General features: G+C 38.3%; 2 protein-coding genes across 2 annotated transcripts; one reads left to right on the plus strand and one right to left on the minus strand.

Annotated features, from left to right (window-relative positions):
• Positions 1–581: 581 nt before the first annotated feature.
• TOMM20L (translocase of outer mitochondrial membrane 20 like) lies at positions 582–12,217 on the plus strand (the record flags this gene model as incomplete). The annotated part of the gene is made up of 5 exons (XM_084239606.1): positions 582–819; positions 979–1,022; positions 6,792–6,873; positions 10,948–11,090; positions 12,164–12,217. Exons 1-5 carry the CDS (start codon positions 684–686, stop codon positions 12,215–12,217), a joined length of 459 nt encoding a protein of 152 aa, XP_084095732.1. The 5' UTR covers positions 582–683.
• A 288-nt stretch (positions 12,218–12,505) lies between these two features.
• On the minus strand, positions 12,506–14,480 carry TIMM9 (translocase of inner mitochondrial membrane 9). Its single transcript, XM_084240952.1, has 3 exons — positions 14,436–14,480; positions 14,012–14,107; positions 12,506–12,796 (listed from the first exon to the last, which is right to left on the minus strand). Exons 1-3 carry the CDS (start codon positions 14,472–14,474, stop codon positions 12,662–12,664), a joined length of 270 nt encoding a protein of 89 aa, XP_084097078.1. The 5' UTR covers positions 14,475–14,480; the 3' UTR covers positions 12,506–12,661.
• Between the last annotated feature and the right edge of the window lie 12,035 nt (positions 14,481–26,515).

The following is a 26,515-nucleotide window of genomic DNA, read 5'->3' on the forward strand; positions in this document are numbered from 1 at the left end:
AGAAAAGCATGTAGGCCAATTATCAGGGGTTATCTCTGAGTTCTTTTTGCTTTAGGACCTCTGGCTGGCGGACCTAGTCCAGCAAGTAAACGTTTCTTCCAGGCTAAGTATTTTTGTTTCAAAATTCCTCCTTCCTGAGCTATTGTACCAAGGGGTTGGGGTGTATGGACTGCTGGGTTATGGGGCGGAGGTGAGGAGGAGTGTGGAGGGGGGGAAACAGGAGCCCAGATTGGGGGGCACGGTTCCTGTTCAGGCAGTGCTGTGAACTAGGAGACCATCAAAGCTGACCTTACGGTCAACTTAACTTTGTAGCTGAGGGAGCAGAGGCCTAAGGAGGGCCCATTTCGCCAGGCTACCAGATTCCGTGAAAGGGCGTATTGGTAGGGGTTGGGGACACAGGGGTGTTTGGGTTAAGGGGTTCAGAATGTGGAGTACGACAGACCTGGGTTCGAAAAGATCGCTACTCGGTGGCGGAGCCCTCCAGACGCGTCCGCTTGGACTCCGGCTCCTCAGCCTCCTGCAGGGCGTCGACGCGCGGCTCGGCTCGGCAGGCCTCGGGCCAGGCGCACCGGCAGCCCGAGGCCTGGAAGGGCGCCGCGCCCACGCCCCCTGGCGGCCTCCGGTCGGCTCCCGCGCTCGGCGGTCCGCGCCCAACGCTCGGCTCGCGGACAGTCCCCGGCCGGATGCCCAGAGATCGCCCCCTTCTCGGCCTCTTGGCGGCCCTGGTGGTCGGTGGCGCCGTCGTCTTCCTGGGCTATTGCGTTTATCTTGACCGAAAGCGGCGAGGCGACCCCGCGTTCAAACGCCGCCAGCGGGACAGTGAGTGCGACAGCGACGGAGGCGCGGACGGGCCGGGGCGGACGTTGGGGCCCACCCGGTGAGGCCTGGCGGCCGGTGCAGCCGCCACCGAGGGGCCCCCCACGAACACGCAGGCCTCGGGCGGGCTCTCAACCTGCACGTGCCGCGTTGTGTTTGCAGAAAGAAGAGCCCAGCAGCAAACGGCTGAGGGACGGGGCGCCCAGGTGAAGTGCCGTAGCGACGCCGAGGGGGCCTTGGCGGGCCTAACCCCCGCCACGCGGGCCCTGGCTCGGGCCCTGGCTCTCCTGGCGCGGCCTGCGCGGCGCGGCCTAGTTCCTGATGAGGCGTTTCTGAGCCCTCGCCCCTTTCGTTCTGCCTAGATGTAGTGTTTATGGCCTTCTTAGGTTTTTCCATGAATTTTAAGGCGAAATTAAGCCTTAACCTTCTTTCACTCATTTATTCATTCACCCACTCAGTCAACACCTGTTTGAGAACTATGTGTGAGGAGACTGGGGTTGCCGAGGTTAGCAATTAGAAAGAACCAAGTAGGAAGAACCATTTGGGGTTATGAAAAGGTAGTCATAATGTCAGCATTTTCGGTAGGCAGCAGGCACTTACTGTACCTGGGGAAAGAAGAGGAGCCAATGCCCTTTCAGAAGAGCACCAGACACTTAGATACCCCGGGTGGGCCACATGGTGGTACTCCTGCACCGCCCGTTTCTCTCCTGCCGGGCTGTTTTCTAGCCCAGAAGCAGAAGGCATCTTCTTTATCTCCAAATTGGAATCGGGTTAGTCTTTTAAAAAAGAACAGTTACGGTCATCTTAGTGATTGGCCCAAGTTAATTTGTATCAGCTCAGAAATTTCTTTGGTTTTTCCATTAATTATAAGGAGGAATTAAGTCTTAACCTTCTTTCACTCATTTATTCATTCATCCACTCAGTCAACACCTATTTGAGAAGTATGTGTGAGGAGGCTGGGGTTGCCGAGGTTAGCAATTAGAAAAGAACCACCTCCACAAGGCAGTGGATGAGGCCAATAGCTCAAAGACGGTGGAGATTCGTTTCCAGGCCTGAATGTCATGGACGGTGTTCTGTTTACCTGTTTATTGCTGCTTTAAACTTAGTGGCTTAAAACAGTATCTGTCTTGTTTCTGCAGCTGAATTTGGGCAGGGTTGTGTGGGGTAACAACTTTCTGCTCCACTCAAATTCATTCCGTGTGACTCCAGGGCTGAGTTCTGGACCATCTGAAGGCTCCTTCCCTTACATGTTGAGCAGTTGATGCCAACTGCCCACTTGATTGGGACTGTTGACCAGAACACCTATATGTCATCTCCAGGTGTCGTGGTTTCCCTCACTATATGGTGGCAGGCTCCCAAGGGGCAGGAAGTATGTGCAAGGTGTGTGCATATGCACATGCATATTCACTTGAGAGAGAATATGTGGGAGAACATACCAAGTGGTGCACTTCTGCAGCATTGAGGTCTCCTCTGTTTCAAGAGGAGAAGAAATAGGCTACTTCTTGATAGGGTAGGCAAGATTCCAGAAGTGTATTTGGGATTTGGAATATTGCCGTGGCTGTCCTTGGAACTTGCAGTCCTTCAGAGGTGTAGTCCTTTGTAGGTGGTGGCACTGAACCTGGAAGGATGTGTTAAGTATGAGTCCTGTTTCCAGGGAGACAATATTCAGGATAGAGTGACTTTGTTTATGCATAATGGTGAAGGTGGAGGATCTGCTGGACTTAATCAGTATAGCAGTTTGACAAAGGAATCTCAGTAAGGACTAGTGGAAGGTACGTAAGAGTGGAATTAGGGAGGACAATGAAGACTAGGCTAAGGATTTTAGAGTCATTGGGGAATTGCTGAAGATTTTTGAGCAGGAATTCTTAAAAAGAAGGAAAGAAAAAAACTTAGAATTTGCTAAATGGATTGGAGGAAAGGACATGGTATTGGATCAGTGTGGGTGAGAAGTAATAAAAGTCCTGGATTACAGTGGTGTTGGTATTAACTGGTGATGAAAAATTTGAGAGAAATTATCCAGAAAGTATATTTTTTGCTGATTGATTAAAAGGTCCTAGAGAGGCAGGAGTCAAAGACATTTGGTGGAGTGGCTTCGAGAATGAAGATACAATTAACACAATTAAGAGGAAGAATAGGGAGTATCCAAGAAGAGCACATGAGTGTGGCATTGTTTACCCTGATATCTCTGACTGGGGCAGAGCCTGCTTCACCTCCATGTCCTCTTAATTCCCCTTATCCACAGTTATAGTTGTATGCCTGATTGTGCGCTTCTTCTGAGTAATGCTCTCTGTTCATCAGACTAGGGTCCATGAACTGATCTTGTCTTTTTTTACCGTCCATGGTCTCTCCAGTGCCTCATACAGTGTACACCTAGTACACTGTACGTTCCCAGCAAATTTTCATTGAATATTGTTCATTGTAGACAGAGGGAAATAGCTTGTGCAGACACAGACCATGAACTTGCAATATTCAAGGAGTGTTGTGGCCAGGGAGAGAGAGTGGTAGTTTGGTAACTTATTGTGGAGGACTTTGAATGCCAAATTGGAAGTTTAAATGTTTTTCTGTTGTGATGGATAACCAGTGAAGGTGACTTTATTTCAAAGAGCAGATACAGTTATTATTTCGGTATTTTTTTATTTTTGAGGAAGATAACCCCAATGCCAGTATGGAGGATGGGGTGAGGAGGGAAGCTGAAGACAAGAAAATCAGACAGTAGCAATCCAGATGGAAAATAATCAAGATCTATATTATTTCAAATGAGGAAGAGGCAGAAGCAAGATTTATAAATGTTCTTTTATATATTTTCTGTAATAACTTTATTCTTGTGGCCTCTCTACCACTTGGGGCCTCTGCACCTGTGTGTGTATGGCCTCTCTGTGCACCCGTGTGTGTGAAAGAATTGGATAAGGCACTCCTGCATGACTGCCTTAAGACAGTGGCGAGGCATCCAGGGATGCCTAGGTAGCCGTTGACTGATTGTGTAGCCATGGTCTGAGGTGTATGGGAGTAGTTCAGAAATTACACCAAGTACCTGCACGGGAAATCCTCCCTGTATATGTGGCTGACATGTCCCCTCTTGTTCCCCAGAAAGTTGATTAACCCTTTGTCTCTCCTGGACCCTGCTCCTCTTGCCGTTGTCACCTATTACTGCTAATACACAGTAAGAGGGCTGCTTACTGAGCAGCAGAGTCTTGCCTTGCAAACCTGCTCCTTGTCTCATCCCTCATCGTGTCCACAGGGACGTGCTGGCACGTTCCCGACCCAACATACTCTAATTCTTTAGACAAATAAACGAAAGCACAGGGAATCGTTCTTCCCATGTCTTCTGGAGTCTTCCTTCCTCCTCATCCTAGGCCCGCTTTGTCTCCCAAAGTATGAGCCATGGACCATTTGTTAAAATACAGATTATCTGACCCAAGTCCGGTCAAGTCTGATTTTGGAGATCAAGGGTAGCCAAGAAGTTATGGGGGCAGTAGACCTCAGAATTTATGAGTCACTGAGGAGTTTGTTAAAAGTACAGATTCCAGAGCCCCTACTCCCAGAGACTGATTCAGCAGGTCTGAGTAGAACCCAAGAAACTGCAGTTGTAACAGCCCATTTGGGTGACTGTGAAACACTGCTCTCTAATTCTGTACTCTTCCTTCTCCTCCCAGGAAGCTTCTTCCTTTTTCCAAATGATCTCAGAGATGCTGCTCTAGATCCAGTGTCCCAGACTTTGTCTGCCAGTCAGACTCTGTCCACTTGACCTCTTTTGGCACCTCAAAAGTTCAAAAATTAAACCATCATCTCATCCCTTGCCACTGTTCCTCCTCTGTTACCTCATGATGCTGCTATTATCAGTAACCTCCATGATCCAATGTGTCTTGCTTAAATATCACTGCATCCAAAATCAATCTCCAGTTCTTATGCTGTATCGGATAGCCTATACGCTTTCTGTTTCCACATCTTTCATACATCTTGAATCTGTCAGTATCTTTTCCCCAGTATATTATAATAATTTTCTAGCTTGCATTCCTGCCTCTCTTCTCATGCTATTGGAGAAAATTTCTCCTAAACTGCAGCTCTAAATATGTCATTCAGTGCATATCTTTCCCTATTCTGAAGATAAAGATCAGTCTCCTGACCTTTGCACAATGGCCTTCTAGGGATGCCTTATATATAGACAGGTTTATTTTCCCAAGGCTTAGAAATAACTTGTAAAGTTCCTGGTTTGTAGCTGGCCTTCAATAATTGGCAATTATTGTTACTACATTCACCCTATCATAATTCTGCTATATAAGGTCACTGAATACTTTCCCTGCCATTTTACACCTCTATTTCTTTGCTCATCAAACTTTTATTTCTTCTACATTTCAAATGCTATCTTTTCTGACAGATGGGCCCTGGTTCTCCTTCCGGATACAATCTTTCTGTACTTTGGAACCCAGAGGACAGTGGACTTTATACGTGATACTGATCATAAGTGTACAGTCCTTACTTGGCTTGACTATGGGCTCCTTGGATATGAGTACTGGTGACTTGATCTCCTTCTTCCAGCTCTTCCTAGAGTGACCTGCCCTTGCCAGTATTCACTAAATATCTGTTGAATGAAACCTGTGGTTATAACTAGTCACTAGCATGTTTGCTGATAAAAAGTAAAAATGGGATCCATACCCGCAGCTCATTCCATTTTAAAAAGAGAATTTGAGGGGAAAACAAGCACAAAATCCCATGGTTATGAAAGACTGAAGCTTGGTAGTGAAATAGATATTTTGGGTTAGGGGTTTTTCTATCTTTACAGACCAGTTCTGGACATGGTAGTAATGATGACGCTCATCTTCATAAACCAGGCTGCAGCAAACCCAGCATTCTCTGAATACCACCAGCTCCGTGACAACTCTCCAACATGCCCATTGACCTCCCCTGATGAGGGTGTGAATACAGAAGACTTAGTATAGCTTCTTGCCTCTCCTCCTAGAGGGTTAACTACTGTTTGAACAAGGATCACAACCAGATGACTAAAACGACCCTGTAGACCAGAGAAGTGATTGCAACCAAATCACTAAGCACTGTTAATACCCAAGGCAAGGGGGGGGGGGAAAGCAACCTACCAAAATTACCTTTGTTATAGTTAATAACAATAGGATTTCTTCTATGTGAACTTAGAAAGCTGGATAAAATATGGATGATTTATTGTAAGCATCTCAACCTAACTTGGAATATCCATGTGTTTTTATCGCCTGAAATTTCTTAACTGTTTTAAGAAATTGGCTTAAATATCATAAAGATAAACTGCATACTTTGGATTTATTTATTTATTAAAGATTTATTTATTTATGCATACAAGAGCTGGGGTACAGGCCAGAGATGCTGGGGGTGAGAGGATTCACCAGAGACAGAGCGGGGAACAAAACAGGTAGACTGACTGAAATACACTGCTGAGGGGAGCAGCAGGCAAGATAGGAGAGGTCTGCCTCGCCTTGTGGATTGCTCCCTGGCTGGCAGGGATCGAACTCATGCTGCAGAGGCTGCAGATTGCTTCATAGTGCGGTGCGTAACCCCTTGCACCACCAGGGAGGCCCCATACTTTGGATTTATTTATTTATTTGTTTGTTTAATTTTTTTTTTAAGATTTATTTATTTATTCAAGCACTGGGTACAGTCAGAAGTGCGGGAGGGTGAAAGAATTCACCAAAGCCAGAGCAGGGAGCAGAGCAGGCAGAAGGACCGAAGTACACTGCTGAGGGGAGCAGCAGGCAGCAGGAGAGGTCCGCACGCCATGTGGGACCCTCCATGTGGGACCCTCCTGCGGTGGCTGGGGAGCAGCAGGGGATCGAACCGGCACTGCAGAAGCTGCTGGCAGCTTTGCAACCCAGCACTCAACCGCTGCGCCACCGGGGAGGCCCTCAAGTTGTTCTTTTAAGAAAAGAATTTTGATCAGTAACTACATATCTTACATTCTTTACTCACTATTAAATATTTTGTGAATCTTTTAGTTGTGGGATCCAGCAAAGAATAAAAATTTGCAAGACCTTATTCTGCAAGAGTTACGAATGGGAGAACTTTGGTTATCTAGAGGTAAGAATGTAAATATTCTTTTATAAGCAGTTATTTTTGATAATTTATGTTCAAGGAACATTTGTTAATTAGTATTTGGAAATCAAATAATTTAATTGGCTAGCTATGTTAACCAATTTGCTTTAAACAGAAACTGTTCCAGCATTTTTACTTCATCACACTGTCCTGCTTTATTATGTTATGGTTAGTATTCAAGTTTATGTTGCAGTCTTGGAAGTGGGCAGATGGAGAAGGAAAGCCAAATACAAGAACACCTCATTTACTGTCAGGTAAAATTCTAAGTAAACAAAATTTTCCAAATGACTGAATATTGTATAAATCAAAACTCTAAAAAGTTTCAACAGCTTTATAAAAATTTTCTTGCCACCTTTGAGTATTCTTAATAAAACAATTGCTTATTTTGATGATAAAATTAGTATGAATAATTCTTGTATGGTGTCTAATGTAGTGGTGTTTGTAGGGGCTACTTTGCACTTAGGGTCATAACTGTATTTGAATTTATAATTTATCCGTATCTAATTCAAGATAGATTTGAGAAAAACTTCATAATGTTGTCAGATAAAATGATGGTAGTAAATATAAATGTATTGTATAAATATCTTATATAATAATCATGCTTTTATTCTGGCATTAAACCCTGGAAAGAAAAGAATTTGAGACTTCTTATAAGGGATAAGTTATACTGCTGGATAAATGAACATTATGCCCATTTTTTATTTTTTATACAGGCATTACAAATCCCCTTGTAAATCATAGTACTTACATCGGTTGTTGCTTCTTTTTTGTCTTTTTGAGAAAGATTTTGTTGTTGTTTTCATTTAAGAGGGTAGTATCCTCCAAGACATTTAGTGTAGCAGCTCAAAAACATGATAGAGGTTTTGAGAAATGAAAAAACAATTCAAAGTTATTGCACACTAATCTTTAAAATTTGAAAATTTAGTATTTAGTACTAATTTTTCAGGTGGTTCTATAAATGCACTAAAAATATCTAAATCCTAATGACAAAATTAAACTGAATTAAATGATATAAACAGGACTGATTTTATACAAGGTTATGAAACATAAGGTTTAAGATTCTTCATTTGCAGAGGTCTCTTTAAAGGTGCCAGGAGGAATCCAGTTTTGCTTTCAGGACTATATTCTTCCATTTTTTTGTAAAGATTTATATTTATTTATGCCAGAGGTGTGGGGAGTGAGAGGATTCACCAGTGACAGGATGGGGAGCAGAACAGGCAGATTTACTGAATTACACTGTTGAGGGGAGAAGCTGGCGAGATAGGAGAGGTCTGCTGTGCCATGTGTGTTAACTCCCTGGCTGGGGATCAAACTCATGCTGTAGAGGTTGCAATAGCTTGATAGCACTGAGACTTTAACCCCTGTGCCACCAAAGACGACTCCAGGAGACCTAAAATTATATAAATTGAGGGCCTCGCAAAATCTAGCTTAATCCCTTCATATGGAACAGATATGTAGGGATATATTGAAACAGTTATGTAGGGATATATTGAAACAGATATGTAGGTATATATTGAAACAAATAGCTTTGGGCTTTAACATTATTTGAACCAGTATAGTACAAATATGGAAAAGAGAATTCTGAATTACTAGTCAAAAGAAAACAATAACATTATTATTTTATTTTTAATTCTCCATGTTTAATAGCTGCCATGTAATAGTTTAGTGAGACTTAGAGATGTCATGAAGGTGATTAAAACAAAATTGCAAACTTGGACTTAAAAATTTTTCCCCTCTTAAAGGTGGTACATCATTTCTTTGAACCTCTAAAATGATTTATAAGCTCCTTAAGGGTTATGTACTTCTATATCATACTTCCAATTGCAGTTTTTGTCTTGGTGGTTTATTTTTTTAAACTCACAACCAAAACCCAATCCAGTTAAATCAGAATCTCTGGAGCTGAGACTTAGATGTCAGTATTTTTAAAATCTCCCTAGGTTATTACAACCTAAATGCAGCATTGAGAACAAACATTCCAATGCAGTAATTTCTCACCAGTTTTCTGTAATCTCAATTTTCTCCATTCTCCTCTCGAATTAAAATCATCAATTTTAATTACTTTTCTAGCAGGTAGTAGAGTTCTAAACATATCTCAATTGTTATTTGGTACCAGAGAACCAGTACTTTTGACTGAATTTTGTGATTAGCTTGATTTGACTGATTTATTGGTTGGTTGATTTTATAGGCCAAACATTTTTTTTGGTCACATTAGGTCCATCAACTTGAGAGCAGACATTATTATATCTTTATTTCTTTAAAAAGCTCAATACAGGGCCTCCCTGGTGGCACAGCGGTTGAGCGCTGGGTTGTGAAGCTGCCCGCAGCCTCCGTGGTGCCTGTTCGATCCCCGGCTGCTCCACGGCCACTGGAGGAGGGTCCCACATGGCGCGCAGACCTCTCCTGTCGCCCGCTGCTCCCCTCAGCAGTGTACTTCGGTCCTTCTGCCTGCTCTGCTCCCCGCTCTGGCTCTGGTGAATTCTCTCACCCTCCCACGCTTCTGACTATACCCAGTGCCTGTATAAATAAATAAATAAATCTTTTAAAAACAAACAAATAAACAAAAAAAGCTCAATACACTCTATATGATTCCATAACTATTTTTATTCATTTAAGACAAATTAGAGAACTATCAAGACTTAGGAAATAGCATCTTTAAGTAGTGTCTAAGACTAAAAACTCAGCAATGAAACTTTCTTACTTTGAAAATATAAAATTAGATATCTAGACACAAAACTTTTATCTTAAAACCTGCGAAGTATCGACAAGGCTTGCTTTGTCTATGTATCTTAGATCATGGCCTTCTCTTTGTTTCTCAGATTAAGCTTAGTACAGACCTTTGAGAAACATTTTTTCCTATCTATTATGTCCTTTTCTCTTCAGGTGTGTTGCAGCCAACAAGTGGAAAATTAGGTTCCATAAGAATTTAATGTTATACTTAACAGTAGGGAAATTATATTTTATTTCTTACATTGTTGTTTTAAATATCAGAATTTCAACTTCTGTTATTACATAAGAGAAGCAGCACATTGTGGTCTCAAGGTTCAGAAAACTAGGTTGTTACTAATTTTGGCATTAATTAGCTCTGAAACCTTAAATCATTTTATTGATCTTTACCTTAGTTTCCTAAAACAAGAGAGTAAAACTAAGTGACTCCATGTTCTAAATTGGACAGAAATCCTATAATTGCTACTCTTTACAAATTTTATTGTTATTTCACTTAAAACTCATTTTAAAATTTTACAAATCAAAATTCATAAATCTGTTTTCTTATTCTGGATATGTAATTCGTGTTACACTAAATCTTGTTTCAAGTCTTTGATAATAGAACTTTAAAAATAAATTTTTCCTTTCCTAGAACATCTGGTGTTTCCTCTATAGTATTTCATCAATCACACGAGTTAAAAATAAACCTATTTTACATCAATAAGCGAAATTTTTAAAAATTCAGTTAGAAAAAAACTTCAACATTCCATCTCCTGCACATCTAAATTGTAGAATATTTCCAATGCAGAAGTACCTTTTAAACAGAGTACACTCACTCTGATTTGGGCCATTCAGTTATTCACATGCACATGATCACAGTGAATCTGACGGCTCAGCATTTCACCTCACATTGACACTCTACTCTTTGAGACTTGTTTATTTTTTTTTTATATGACAGTAAATGTATTTTTATTTTTATTTTTTAAGATTTATTTATTTATTTATACAAGAATCTGGGTACAGGCCAGATCCGCGGGAGGGTGAGAGAATTCACCAGAGACGGAGCAGGGAACAGAACAGGCAGAGTGACGAAATACACTGCTGAGGGGAGCAGTGGGCAAGACAGGAGAGGTCTGCCGTGTCATGTGGGACCCTCACTGGCCGGCCGGGGGATAGAACCAGTGCTGCAGAGGCTGCGGACAGCTTCATAGTGCGGTGCTCAACCACCTGCGCCACCAGGGGAGGCCCTGTTTAAATATTTTTTAAGTTTTAATGCTTGGTACTTCCTTGGAAATTTGTAGAATGTACATTTGGGAAAAATTTTAACTTTGCTTTAAACTTATTAATCTGTTTCAGGAGAGCATAGAATCGGGGTTGAACATCTCAGCAATGCCCTTTTAGCATGTGGGCAGCCACGTGAACTTCTGAATGTTTTCAGACACACACTTCCTCCCAAGGTATTTGAGATGCTGTTGCACAAAATTCCCCTTATTTGCCAGGTGAGTACATGTTTATCTTCCTGAATAAACACAATAACCATATTGGGCTTGATTACACAGAAATAACTTAAGTATGTGTGTGAACGACCCAAGGTCAGAGTATAGTCTGACAAAATTTTAATTGTTACAGATCACCAGAAGAGTAACAGTATAGTCTTTGGTTGATAGTCTATCAACCAAAAATCCCTTAATTTTTGGTTACTTTTCTTGCCTAATGATGAAATAAGTTTATTCTTTCATGTTCTTTGACTATAATAAATTGCATATTATTTAATATTGTTTCAACATTTCAATTTTAAAAAGTTAATATTGTCTTTGTACTTTTAAAGACATTGTAATTTTTGACTGTAATGGTAACAGGCCTTTAAGTTAAATGGTATTGTTAGGTAAACAACCTAATAGCTCAAAAATTAGATGTAATAAAAATAGTAAATTATCAAAGCAGAATAGTTCTGTTTTCCAACATTATGACAAAGCATAGACATCAAGGTAAATTTAAATACATAGGCAAATTAATGTTCTCTAAGTAAAAGTTTCAATTGGTATCAAATGAAATTAATCTCTAAGCCAATTTAACAGGTATTAAATCTACTTATCCTTATAATACCGCTTAGTATTTTTATGCATCAGGTAGTATTTCCTATAAATGCTTGGATTTTAGAATTCATTTAGCCATAAGACACTTAATTTTGGTTCATTTATTACACTGATCATATATCAAGGATGAGAATACACTTTATATGTTGGTCTGACTTGGAATCATTCATGTTGGACTGCAAAACACAAAGCATCAAAGGCTTACTAGCCCAGATGGGTTATTTCCTGAAGATAAGTAAAAATATAGTTAGAATTAAAGACAAAAGAAGGGAGGCAAGCCCAATGGATTATGATGGAAGATGATGGGTGTGGTGTTGTAACGTATTTGAAGAGGTATGAACCTATGCCCCAAATTATAAACAGTGTTGTAAACCATTATAACCTCAATAAAACTATAGTTTAAAAAAAAAAAAAGAGGCAAGAAAAGGATCGTGCATTGAAATGATTAGCAAGTAATTGTTTTATGTATTTAACAGCAATTTGAGGCAGACATGAATGAACAGGAATACTTGAAGGATGATCGTGATTGAAAATATTTCATCATATCCACAGTCCAGTGAAAATACTATGGTACTATATATTATAAACAACTGTTCAGCGATATTTCCATTTATTTTACTTTTAGTAATAAAAAATTTGTTTCTATCTCATACATGATTGAACACATATTTTGCTTTAAAATTAACAGTCACAATTGAAGAAACAATGGTTTATTTTTCGAATCAAGTGACCAAGCTGCTGAATCTTAAGGCCTCAACAAATGTTGCATATTATTTTCAATGAACAAGACCTTCTATTTTGATTATTCCTGGTACATAGCTATTTTGTTTCTCCACTGGTTTCCATGTGACAGTCATGACAGATGGTTTAACATGGTGGCTACTGCTTTCAGGGGATTCTGTCAGGTGAATCCTCATTTCCAGTGCAATAGCTGTTGGCAATCTCTCCTTTAAAGTCCATTGATCAGGACTTCTCTATCGTGGTTGGCCAAGGAGTCCTGCTTTGGCTGCCAAAGCTTCATTCTGCTGAATATGATATTCCTGAAATCTCATAGATATTCTTTGCGTCATTTTTAAATATTTCTGTAAGCAGTGTTCCGAACAGGTGGTCTAAAATAAAAAAGATTCAAGAGGCAAAACAAAAGTATTAATTAAAAAAAAAAAAAAGGCAAAACCTTCCCTATTCTTTGAATATATCCAAAATTAAACAGTATTAATGAGTACCAAGTAACTACAGCTTTCAATGGTTAACACTTTCATTCTTTTATAAGAATTAACATATATATTGAATGCAAACAAATTTGTAGGCATTAAAACAATGGTGTTAAGTCCCTGCCTCTGGATAAGATTTTCTGCCAGTATATTTCAATATTAACTGAAAATCCACACTCCCACCCCCTTCTTCTAACTTTAAAGTATGTAGAAGTTTATTCTTTATGAGTAATTCCTTTTTTAACATTCTTAATTCTCAAACTTTGCCACTTATTTAACATTTATTGATTGCTTAGCCTTGGTATACATGTTTTGTTTTTTTAAAAAAAGATTTATTTATTTATGCATACAAGAACTGGGGTATTGGCTAGAGATGCGCGGGGGGTGAGAGGATTCACCAGAGACAGAGTGGGGAACAGAACAGGAAGACTGACTGAAATACACTGCTGAGGGGAGCAGCAGGTGAGTCAGGAGAGGTCTGCTGTGCCATGTGGGTTAGCTGCCTGGCTGGCAGGGGATCAAACTCATGCTGCAGAGGCCATGGACTGCTTCATAGTGCGGTGCTTAACCCCCTGTGCCACCAGGGAGTCCCCCTTGGTATAAATGTTTATCAGCATCTTCCATTTAAATATGGGCTCAATGTGACATAAACGTGTGTGTATGAATGTGTTTTGATGAGGACATTAAAAAGTTAAGACTTTTAATAAGATTGGGTTTTCAGAGTCCACCTATTCATTATGAACCACCAAATTCAAGCCGTTTTCAAAATTAACTCAAGTTCTCAGGATCAGATGGAAATACCATGTCACCTTTCTCTACCTAGGTCATCTTGTCTGGAAGTTACTTATGTAAAAATCTTCACAAGGAAAGAATAACCCAGCAAGCCCTAGGTATGGTGTATTTAAAAAAAAAGCCTACATTGTTATAATGTGACTCTCTTAAATTTGGCACCATTAAACTCAGTTCTTGGCTGATTCAGTTCCTCTGAGCAATGGAACACAGAATGTGATCCAAGCTTCTGTAATAACTAGGAACAAATGAAGTACTTTGGGGGTCCCATTTATATCATTATGGGAAGTCTGGAGGATGTTTAGAAGGCAAAACTTTTCATACCTCTTCAGGTTTTACTTCTCTTGTTGTGAAGTCCTTCACACAGTCCAAAAAGCAGGTTTCTGTAAGTTTATTGTAGGTTCCAAGAAATTCCCTAAACTACAAATAAATCAGAAGATTATTTAATATTTTATTTTTAAAGATGTTTTAAACTTTTAATTACTGTTTTGTATTGATAAAATATCCAGTAATAATTGAAATCAAAGGTTATTTTATTAACTTAAATATGGTCTACAAAATACAGACTAATTTTCTTGTTGAATATTTATTCTTTCCTGGATTATCTGGAAAATAAATATGCTTAATATAATCTAATATTCATTTTTGGAAATGAAATAGTTATTTTGTGAGGTCACTGACCAATATGGTCATATCTAAATTAAAATTTTTTTTGCAAAATGCCTTTTCCCTAATTATAACCCCTTACCTGTTTTATCTGATCAGATTCTGGTACTTGTGCAGCCATATTCTTTTGGTATGTTTATTAGTCACCTGATTAAAAAAAAAAATCCATCAATTTGAAAAACAAATGTTTCTGAGCATGCTGCAGAGTTAGGTATTCAAAACAAGAATAGCTTATGAGATAGATCTCAAACAAGTCTACCTGAAATTATTGTTCATATTTTATAAAATTTTAACCCCCAATTTCCTAGGTCATTAATGACAACAAAGAGCTTTTTAGATTTAGGTTTAGTTTAGAATTAGATTTTCTAATACTAGCTATGGGAATCAAAGGCCCTATATAAATTTCTAGTTCTAAGAGTTTGCTCTGCTACCTTGAAGTCATTTTTTTTTTGGGGGGGGGGATTTCTCAGGCTTTTATTAAGCTTTCACATGAAGTCATTTTTATTTATTTTTTAGAAGATTTATTTATGCATACAAGAGCTGGGATGTAAGCCAGAGGTGGTGGGGAGGGGTGGTGGTGGAGATGAGAGGATTCACCAGAGACAGAGTAGGGGGCAGAACAGGCAGATTGACTGAAATACACTGCTGAGGGGAGCAGCAAGTGAGACAGGAGAGGTCAGCTGCGCCAGCCATGTGGGTTAGCTCCCTGTCTCATAGTGCTGAGACTTAACCCCTTATGGCACCAGGGAGGCCTGCAAAATCATTTTTAAAAGCCCTATTCCTAGTAAGGTTTTGAGGGAAACCAGGGGTTATCTAGTCTTACTTTAAGTACTTCATTATTCCATTGTTTGCTAATGTAAACTGACCTATGCTATTAATGATTCTTTTACTATATGCAAAGGTTCAATTAATTGTTAACAAACACAATCCACTTATAAAGCAACAACCCTCATAAAAGGCATCCAGGGTTGTAAAGACTCTAAAAGGAAGTCAAAAAGTCTTTCTGAATTTCTGGGATTGTCAGATATCCTAAATGGAGGCCAGGCTCAGTTAACCCAGATATAAGAATATATATTATTTATTATTCTATACTGGCTAGTTCTAAAATAGATGGATATCATATACAAAAGATTTGTATAAAATAAAGCTGTTTAAATAGAAATTAAACAGCGTGTAAAAGAATAAGCAATACTAATCATGTACACTATAGACTAACAATTTCTATACATTTTATTTAGTTGAGCATATTGACAACCAATACAAAGATAAACTGGGTATCATTCTTATTAGCTCATCAATTGTTATTTAAAGTGACTCTGAAAAGCATGAAAGTTTTAAGAAGCTTATATGGAGATGAAACTAAATGGGAAGTTTAAGGCAAAGCATATTATATCCCATCACAGAAAAAAACATATTATCCTCAATGGATTAACAAATATAATAAATTGCACATAGCATTCCCAACCATGTATACACCCTTCCCTTCTTTCACACTTTTTCTTCCTTCCTCTTTTTTCCTTATCCTATAATTTCATGAATATTGCTGACATTTTAAAATTTTCTCCACATGTAAGGAAAAGCATCAGTTCTTTCCTGTTTGCTATGCTGGTATGAATCCAGATATTATAGCCCATAGTTTTCTTTGAAGTAATGATTAACAGAAAGGATAATTAACTGTCTATACTTCAGCAAACCCTTGGTTTAGAAGTAGCAGGATATAAGTATCTTTTCTACAAAACCAAACAAACAAAAAACCCCAAAAACGCTCCATATCTGCTACCATGCAGTACAGGTTTTAAGTTAGTTTACCATTCAGTGTTCCAAAACACCTAAAAAGTCAGCAAGAATGCTTTTTATTCCTATTTTAAATCACAAAACTAGCTGAAAAATACCAAGAATTAACTGAAAGTTACAATTTTTCTTATACTGGCATCACTATTATCATTTATATAAATTCAGGTAAGATACTATTGTAGTTCCACCTGTGGCTCATTAAAGTCATGAACCACTGATTCCATACCCTCAACTATTGAACTGCTAGAAATTCAATCCTCATTGTTATATTATCTTCTAATATTAACTTCAGAACTTTATACTTTGGATCTCAGTAGTTATTATTTTAATTAATTTTTAAATATTCCTTCAAAAAATTTATTGAATGTACCAAGGGTTATGCTAGTTATGACACTAGCCAAGCTTACCACTAGAGGAAACAACATTCTATTTAAGTGTATCACACAGACTGTTTAGGATTTATGCTTTTGAGAAGATGGAGATGTGCTTTTCCCTCTCTATTCCCATTATAAAGTACAACTACAAACCTTAGATATTATATAAAAAAATAAATGTAAGACTATGAAACATGGGGAGAAGCAAACATACTGGCTAAGGCTTGAAACCCAAGAAACAACATAGTGGTGAATTCTCTCTTTTTTATGTCTCATATATTATAGATTTAGAGCTGAAGAAATGAAACAAAGTTTTTAGAAAAAACTTTATAAAACTTGAGGTAATGGAAAAGACTATGGCCCTCATCCCTACCAACAGCATAAGCCAGGTTATGGGCCCAAACTTCTACTCTCATTGGGCTGTAATGAGGTACTCCAACTCCCAGACAAAACTGATTAAGAAGCAGGAATTTTCATCTTTGCTGGGTATTAATGAGGCACACCCCACCCCAATCTAAGTGTCAGTGGAAACTATATGGGGAGCTTGAACTTCCACCTCAGTTGGCAATAATGAGGTTACCCTTCCCTCACCCTTCTAGTGAGAAGCAATAACGAAGTATTCTAGTTGTCTCAGCCAGAGAATATCAGTGAGGCTGAGGAGAACCAGAACTCTTCTCATCTATCTACCCCTTCTCTCTGTACTAGCTTGAGTGAGAAATCTAGACTTCTACCCCTACCTGGCAGTAATGAGTTGGCCCACCGCCTACTTCCTGGAGCAATGTCAAAGGAGTCAGATAGAAGAGAAGGTTTAAATAAGATCTAGCATTTCATAATACAACATGAATACTTTTTTTTTACAAAAAAAAAAAAGACCCACTGATCATACTAAGATATCAAACTGACTGAAAAAAGGCAATAGATGTTAAATATTGAGATGAAAATTATTAGAATTATCTGACAAAGATTTTAGAACAACCATTACAGAAAATGTTTCAATTATGAATATGCTTGAAACAAATGAGAAAATAAAATTTCAGAAAAATAAAATCCAGAAGAACCAGATGAAAATTCTAATTGAAAAATACAAAACCCTAAATAAACTAAATGGAAAGAATCAGCAGCAGATTTGATAGAATAGAGGAAGGAATTAGTGAACTGGAAGATAAAAAAAATTATCCAATGTAACTGAGAAAAAGAGAATGAAAACAATGAAGACTGTACCAGAACCTGTAGACTGTAACAAAACATTCAACATTTCTGTCAATCGAGTCTTGGAAGGAGAGAAAAGGGCAGGGCTATAAAAGCACTAGAAGAAACAAAGGCTGAAAACTTCCCAAGTTCAGCAAAAGATACAAACTTACAGATATAAGAAGCTGAATGATTTCCAAAGAGCACAAACACAAATCCCTGTCAAGATAAATCATACTCAAACATCTGAAAAACTAAAGGCTGAAAACTTTCTCATTAGTTAACCCAGTCATCCACATCTAGCAAAAATATACTTCAGGAATGAAGGAGAAATCAAGACATTTTCAAATGGGGGGAAAAAAAAAATCGAGTTGTTGGCCAGCAAATCTACCTTAAATGAAGGGTAAAAGTTCTAAACTGAAAAGAGTCTTGGGACATCAATACAAAGGAAAGGAAAGATAAAACAATAAAAAGTGAATAAAGTGGTTCTGAACGTAAGTTATAAATGGGCAAGGTAAAGGATGGTAACGTTTCTATAATTCACTGAAACTGGTAGTATGCTGACATCATTAGACTGTGGTAAGCTATGTCTATATCATGTAAGAGGAATCACTAAAAAAGATACATAAGGAGATATACTAAAAAAAGAATATAGATAAAATAGAATTCTAAAAATATTCAAATAATTCACAAGAATGCAATAAAAGAACAAAACCAGAGGAAAAAGAAAACTGAAACAGCAAATTTAACCACTGATAAGAATTATATTAAATATAAATGGTCTAATTAACCAAAAGATGGAAATTGGTCTAGTGGAATAAAAAACCTGACAAAGTGTATATACACACACAGTCTATAAGAAAAACACTTCAAATATAACAATATGAGCAGGTTGGAAAAAGGATGCAAAAAGATATCATGCAAACATTAATCAAAAGAAAATAGTGGCTATATTAATATTTGACAAAGTAGACTTCACAGCAAAAGAATTACCAGAAACACAAAGGGACATTAAAATATCAACCTACCAAGAAGACATTGCAACTCTGAATGCATAAGTACCAAAAAAGAGAACTACAAAATGTGTATAGTGAAAACTGAGAACTGAAAGGAAAAAAGGACAAATCCATATCCCTTTCTCAACAACTGATAATACAACTAGATAGAAAATTGAAAAGGATATTAAAAAACTATCAGCCAACAGGATATAATCTATAGTTATAGACAATTTAACCTATCACCACAGAATACAAAATTTTATCAAGTGTTTTGGAACACATACCAATATAAACCATACCCTGGGTCACAAACTAACCTCAACAAATGTAAAAGAATTGATAACATAGAGTGTTCTCCAACCACAATGGACTCAAACTTGAAACCAGCAATGGAACAATCAGGAAAATCTCTAAAACATTTGGAAAATAAACAATACACTTCTAAATAATCCCTGAATCAAAGAGGAAGTCTTAGGGAGAAATACTGAACTGTATGAAATGGAAAATACAGTATCAAATGGTCTGGTGACACAGCTAAATTAGTACCAAGAGGGAAATTTACAGCAATAAATACATATATTAGAAAATAGTTAAGTCTCATGTTGAGGAAAAGAGCAAATTAAATGCAAAACATGCAGAAAGAACTTTAATAAAGAGTTGAAATCAATGAAAATAAAAACTGGAAAGTAACCGACAAAAATCAATGAAACAAAGAACTGTTCTTTGAAAGGATCTTAACAGACAAACCTCTGCAAGGTCATAAATTATCAAGATCAAAACTATAATTAAACTCTCAGGGATCAGAAGGATAACAGAACTACAATTTTATATATGTAAATCCAACAATTTATCCATGAATTTAATATTAACCTGATATCAAAACCAAAGACAGTATATAAATAAAGCAAAAATATGGGCCTCCCTGGTGGCCTAGGGGTTAAGTCTCAGCACTACCACTGATAATGCCCACCACGACGGCCTAAGTTCGATTCCTGGCCAGGGAGCTAACCCACATAGAGCAGCAGACCTCTACAGTCTTGCCTATTGTTCCCCTTAACTAAATCTGCCTATTCTGCTCCCTACTCTGTCTCTGGTGAATCCTCTCATACCCCATATCTCTAACCTACACCCCAGTTCTTCTATGCAAAAATAAATAAAAATCAAAAAAGAAAAATAGGAAAAAAATCTTTGGGAGATAAGCAATATAGACCTTAACATCAAAAGCAAACTACAAATCTGACAAAGAATAATACCTAGCAAATACAAATGCATTTGGAAACTCAACAGAAATACAAACTAATTAGAAAATGGGCAAGAAACATGAAAAGATATTTTACCAAAAAAGAGAAAGATAGCAAATAACCACATATAAAGATGTACAGAATCACCCATTAGGGAAACACAAAATGAAACTGCAATGATAAAATATTTACACCTATCAGAATGGCTGAATTAATGTAAAACTGTATAAACACTCTGGTAGTTTGGTATTAATTTAATATGATCCAGCAATTGCATTCCTGGACATTTATCACAGAGAAATGAAAACATGTCACACAAAAATCTGTACATGAATTTTACAGAAACTTTATTCTTAACAGTAAAAAACTAGAAACTTAGATGTTCTTTTATGAGTAACTGGTTAAACAAATTGGCCCACCATGGAATACTACGTAGCAATTAAAAGGAATGAAATACTGATACATGCAACAGCTTAGACAAATCTTTAGAGAATTATGCTTAGTGAAAAATAGCCAATCCCAAAGGGTACATACTATATGATTCCATTTATATAACATTCTTGAAATGAAAACTTACAGAAAGAAAACATTATTAATGATTGGCAAGAGTTACAGAGTCTGGGAGAAAAAGAGGAAAGATAGATGTTGCTGTAGAGACAACATAAGAGACTTTTGTAATGGATGAGTTCTGAATCTTAACTGTATCAATACTAGTATCTGGTTTTGATACTTTACTATTCTTTTGTAAGATGTTACCATTGTTGAAAACTGGGATTTCTGTAATTTTTCTTACAACTGCATGTGAATCCACAGTAACCTCAAAATAAAAAGTTGAGTAAAAAAGGAAAGAAATGAAGTTGTCTGGTTTTGTAATTCTTGCCAAAAATAACTCAATGTGGTAAATGTTGAGTTTATCATAACTAGAATTCTTTTGGCTTCCCATTCAGAGAACAGCCTGGAAAGATCAAAGAACTGGTAAGTCAGCTTTTGTGGAAATAGATACTAAGTTTTAAAAAAAGGGTAATAAAACATGCATAAGGCATGTGGTTTACCAACAGTCTTCTCTATAAAAGCACGAAAGATCATCTGTAAGACTCTAGCCTCTTGAATTTTGAAATATGCGTATTCTCCAAGCACATGGAGCAAACTAAATTTTCTACAGCTTGCACCAAAAAAAAAAAAAATTTGATTTCCTTACAACACATTAGAAACTGACGTGTTTGCTGACTGTAATGCTAAAATCTGATTCTTTTTCCTATTCCCATCCTTGTATATCTTCAGGTTACAATTCACATGACTTTTTCAAGATGAGGTCAGAAAGGCAGAAAGTTGGAAATCTTTATATGTTCTGTAAATTTCAGAGGCTTGTAACAACACTACCCCACTCCCCTTTGGTATATAACTGAGTGACAAATGATGGTAAATGGGAAGTCTGACAAGAAACAGATGACGAACTCCCCACTTGCAATGGCATGAATTTTCTTAAAAACTATCATCTTGAAAATTATCATCTTGGTATTGTCTTTTAACTACTCTTAACACAATTATATTTAATTAAACAAAGTTGAAGTTCATAATTACGAGTAATATAATCTATCTCTTGAGAATATGGAAAGTAAAAGAGAAATAGTTCTTGTACAGACCACTATGTTAACACTGTAACTACCTTTTCTCTAGAATAATTCAATAATATATTTCAAATATCTTCCAAGAACTACAACTGAACTCACTAACAGCAATTTCTTAAACCTGCCCTAAATCTCTAAAGTGCTTCCCAGTAATCAAATATCAAGATTTTGGTATACTTTTATGTAGCTGCTCCTGGAAAACAATGGAGACAATTAAGTCAATAAATGGTTTTCAAATACTGGCTAGTTGGGGTTCTTATTTTGCAGTTATTTCATCCCAGGTTATGCTGACTAACAGTAACATCCAAACAAACTACCTGATAGTAAGAATAGGTAGCAGCAACGGTTGCCCTTTTATTTGGTACTAATTCCCAGATATTACAGAAGATGTTTATTATTGTAAAGGCAAATAGCCAATGAGGAATCGCCTTCTGGTTATATCCCTAAAACCTGAAAAGGGAGGGAAGGGATAAGGAATTCAATAACCCCTGGTTTATTGCAAATTATAGCAATACTTAGTTATTTCTGTGCCAAACAAAATATCACATAAAACCAGGGAACTTGAGTAAAGGGAGATCTTATCATCAAGCTCAAACCTTTTCTGATGCATGAGTTTCTTTTCTGTTCTGGAAAAGTAGTTGTCCAACCTTTGCTTGAATGTCTCCAGTAAGGCCTGATTTCTTATCTGAAAAATGAGGGGATTATAATGACTGCTGAGACCCCTTCAAGTTCTAATAGTCTATTTAAGGAAATTTAAGCTTTTTTTGGCTAAATTACTATTTTGAATAGCCTCTTCCTTTCCAGTAAGTTAAATTCATTTGTCAATCTATTGTGATGTTACAATTCTTAAGCATATGTTATATGAATTTCATTCCAGGTATTAGGTATATTCAGTTGACTATCACAAAGACAACCAATTACCAGAAATTTCTGGATATTAAAAAAACAAACAGGGCCTCCCCTGGTGGCACAGCGGTTGAGCTCTGGGCTGCAAGGCTGCCCGCAGCTTCTGCAGCTCCATTCATTCCCGGGCCACCTGCAGGGTCCCACAAAAACAAACAATAAGTTACAGAGAGATGGCGCCATTTCTTTTTTAGAATTATGCCAATTTGTATTAGGACTGGAACCCAATTTTTAATTCTTCCAATTTGACCACCTTCACATAATTGCTCCTGGTTCCTGCATGATTGGTACTGGTAATTGGTACTCTTGTGATTCAGATAAGGAGCAGGAGTATATGATAACTCACTAGGTGACAGATTGTTGGGGAAGAAGGTATATTCAGGGCCTCAAAAGTTATTTATCACAAAAAAACACCTGTCACTTTATATTGGAAAGATCTGTCACCATCTTATCCAAATGATTAAACCTAGCATCACAAATACAACAAAAACAGAGCATTACCCATGTGGATTTCTTGCCAAAATTGTTTGATCTGATTCTAATCATGGAATAATTAGGAAAATTCACACTGTGAGATAATTTGTAAGATGACTGATTAGTCCTTCCAGAGTGCTAAAGTCAAAGTGGTGGAGGGATATTCTGATTAAAAGTCTCAAGAATTGTGACAACTAAACACAACGTGAAATTTGGATCTTTTATTGAAAAAAATTTTTTGGATTTATTTTTTTTTTGATAATTGGAGAAATGTGAATGTTATCTTTGTAGGTGGGATAATTTTACTGCAGCCATGTAATAGATTGTTTTCAAGGAGAATCATAATGAAGAAATTAGGGTTAAAGTTCATGACACCAGCAAGTTACTTGCAAATAGTTGAGCAAAAAATAAAAAGTCTATATGGATATATAGATATGAGAGTGGGAAAGAGAAAGCAAGTAAGTAAAAGTGTTGCCAACAAAGAAGAAATGAAAGAAATAAAGAAAAATCTGTGAGCCATGATTTTTGTTCAGGAGCTATCTGTGTCTTTGCCATATGTTCGTTACTTTAAATTATTTGTAGCAGATTTAGGAGGTTATGGCTGATTAACTGACAGCCCTAACTCATTATTAATCAGCAAAAAATATTTTTGAAAGGTTATCGCAAACTGCTTTCAGTTGTAATGACTTGCCAGCTTAAAGATAAGCTTCTGAGCACTGACTGGAAGGGAGCAAGTCTATTGGATTTTATCACCAGCTCTGATATTAACAGTGTTGTAAGATCCTCAAATCAATGCTTTTATTTGAGTCATATTAATGTGTGCTACATTAACATCTTAAGAGACTATAGGGGAAAGGTCACTTTTTCTTTGGCATCTAAGTTTACTTAGAAAACAAGGGAGTTAAATAATCTACAATTCCTAATTCTCTGACAGTCATTCTTTTAATTCACCTACATTGTGAAACAAATTGTGGACAGTTACTACCTAAGTCTAGTAAAGAGGGATATGGAACTGAAATAAAAAATGATTACAGAAACTTATAAAGGTGCAAAGAATTAAAAGCTTCTCCAAAGTTGAGTCCTTAAATTCCCTTTCAATTCTAGATATCTCCTATGAAAGTAGACAGCTGAGATGTAAAAACGAATTTTTTAATTTTGTTTTTACATCAGCTTACTTTTTTTTTTTAACGTTGATTAAACTGTTTCAAAGCCTCTAGTAAACGTAAAAAGAAACGCCTAAGTAGTACTGGCTGGGACCCTCGCCAGCCAGTAAGGGGTGCTGGTCCTGGTATTCAGTCGAGAGAGGGTCTCTTGCCTGTCTGCTCAAGGTCATGGCGTGGATGATTTACAGTCTAACTGTGTCACTGTCCGAAAACAAGACCCCGACTCACCCAACCCGGGATGAGGGTGGCTCAAACTCCTTCGCCCTAGTCACACGTTCCCCCGGCAGGTTCTAAACCCGCTCTGGGGCCGCGCAGTCGGGCTCCACAGACCCCCACAGCCCCAAGCACGCGGCGGCCTCCTTGAGAGACAAGAGCCAGCTCTCCGGAGAGTCGCCTGTCGCCCACCGCCCGGGAACCCGGGGTTCTGAGGGAGAGAAAAAGAGACCATACTTCAGCACAGGCTCTCGCATCCGACACCAGTACGAGGCTGGGGGGGCTAGGCTGCCAGTCGAGTCTAGGGGCGGAGGGCTGGGGTCAGGGCGGGCGCCGCAGCCGCTGGATGGGAAAGAACACGTGGGAGCGGCGATATCAAATAGCCGGTAGACCCTTGACGCCGATTCGTTACGGAGCTGTGGCTTCTAGGAGAAGAGCAGTCATCCTCAACGAAGTCTAAAATATCCTGGGAATTAAATGCTGGATCGTATGCTTAAACAAAGTTCTCTATTTCTGAATTTTTCTCCTGTATCACGCGGAATCTGTCGAGAGGACTTATAACACTAATTTACCTATTCCCGCGTCCCTAACGGTCTCCAGGAGCGACGCTGAAAACAGTCCCTAAGAAACGCAAGGGGTACTTTGAGTCAGGTCAGGAGCGCCGCAGGTCTTCGATGACTCTTTCTGGATTTAGTCAATTCTTTTTTTTTTTTTTTTTTTTTGTGGCAAGGTACTCCTTTAAAAAAATTTACAGCTGTTAGGAACATTTCGTGTTCGGAGTTAGTTTCCACCCGGAGGGAAATGGAAGAGGACCGGGGAGCGCTTCGCTCTTTGGTTGGACGCTTTGGACGCGTTCCTTGGCGCGCATGCGTGTTGCTTCTCAAGGGCGGGCTGAAAGGAAGCGGACGTCGCCCCGCGGGCCGCTGAAGCTGGCGTCAGGTGAGACCTGTGCCGGGAGGTTGCCGAGCGTCGTGGAGGCGCGGAGAGGTGACTCTAGGTTTCGTGTGGTTGCAACAGGAGGGGTGTGTGAGCCTCTGTGCCCTAGGAAAGCTATTACGCTTGTTATGGGGTGATTTAAAGAAATTAGTATCTTGGTTTTACCTGCTTGACTCCCTCTTCTCCTCAAATCCGCTCCCACACCCGTTTGATTTTGTGCTGCCGGCCCCTGGGTTGAGAAGTCGGTGTTGTGGTTCATCATTGTTTGGCGGCTATTCTCTTGTCAGCCTCATTTTCAGATTCCCTGGCAAGTTACATTAATAGAGCGAATGGGATAAATCGGTAAATATGATGGTTTAGAGGTCTCTAGTCCTAGGTTAAAGATTTAATACCAAGTGGAAAAGTCTAACTTTGTGGATCACTTTAGACATTGTTTTTATTTAAAAGTAGGTGACTGCGCGTTTCAAAATCACTTGAAATTCACATTGTCTTTCTCATCCTTCTTCGCGGCTCCGCTTCTCCGCACCTCTCCCCACCCCCACAAGTTTTCAAAGCGGTGAAAATGATGTTCTGAAGTTTTATGGACCCCGAAGAAAGTTCTGTTCAGAACTGTGGGACTAGTTTTGTTACCAGTACTATGAAAGACTCTGGATTTAGCCCGGGAAAGACAAAAAAGGTTAAAATACCAGCGAGGAGACTTCGTGAGGTAGTGACTCCAAATCGGGGAGCTAATTTGGCTTTGCTGAAAGATGAGTTGTCCTGTGTTCCTCCAGCGTTGTCTGCAAATAAACGTCTTCCTGTTAGAAAGGGGACTAACTTGAATGGAACGTTACGTGGTATGTGCTTACAAATAGTTTTTCAACCAGTTCTCATTTTTGTAAATTATAATTTCCTTTTGTGTTTCAAACTTTAGAGGACATTCACTGTTTACATTCCCAAACGTAAGAGATGTCTAATTTATGCAGGAATTTGAAAACTGGCTCATTTCTCTGGAAAAATGGCCACGCACGGACAGTCTGCATCGAATAATAGCAAACAAGTGTAATGAATGAAACATTTAGATTTGCTTTGTTCTTGTTCATATGTGTGATAAACACAGTTAACTTGTATTATGCACTAATTTTTCCCCACTAGTAGGGGCTTTTAACGAAATGCTCTACCTTCTGTTTGCGTAGTGCTGTCCAGTTTGGCATAGTAGAAAAACACTTCTGTGTTCCAGTTCACTTAACCTGTCTGGAACATAGTGAAAA

This window comes from Talpa europaea (assembly GCF_964194135.1).
Source record: "Talpa europaea genome assembly, chromosome: 8".
NCBI lineage: Eukaryota > Metazoa > Chordata > Mammalia > Eulipotyphla > Talpidae > Talpa > Talpa europaea.

What these genes read in the sequence shown, in the direction of transcription:
- TIMM9 (XM_084240952.1), bottom strand. Translation starts at nt 14,474, where the DNA reads ATGGCTGCACAAGTACCAGAATCTGATCAGATAAAACAG. An exon ending in AATCTGATCAGATAAAACAG is followed by an intron (nt 14,108 to 14,435) that starts GTAAGGGGTTAT and finishes ATTTATTTGTAG; the next exon opens with TTTAGGGAATTTCTTGGAAC. An exon ending in GAGAAGTAAAACCTGAAGAG is followed by an intron (nt 12,797 to 14,011) that starts GTATGAAAAGTT and finishes TTTTTATTTTAG; the next exon opens with ACCACCTGTTCGGAACACTG.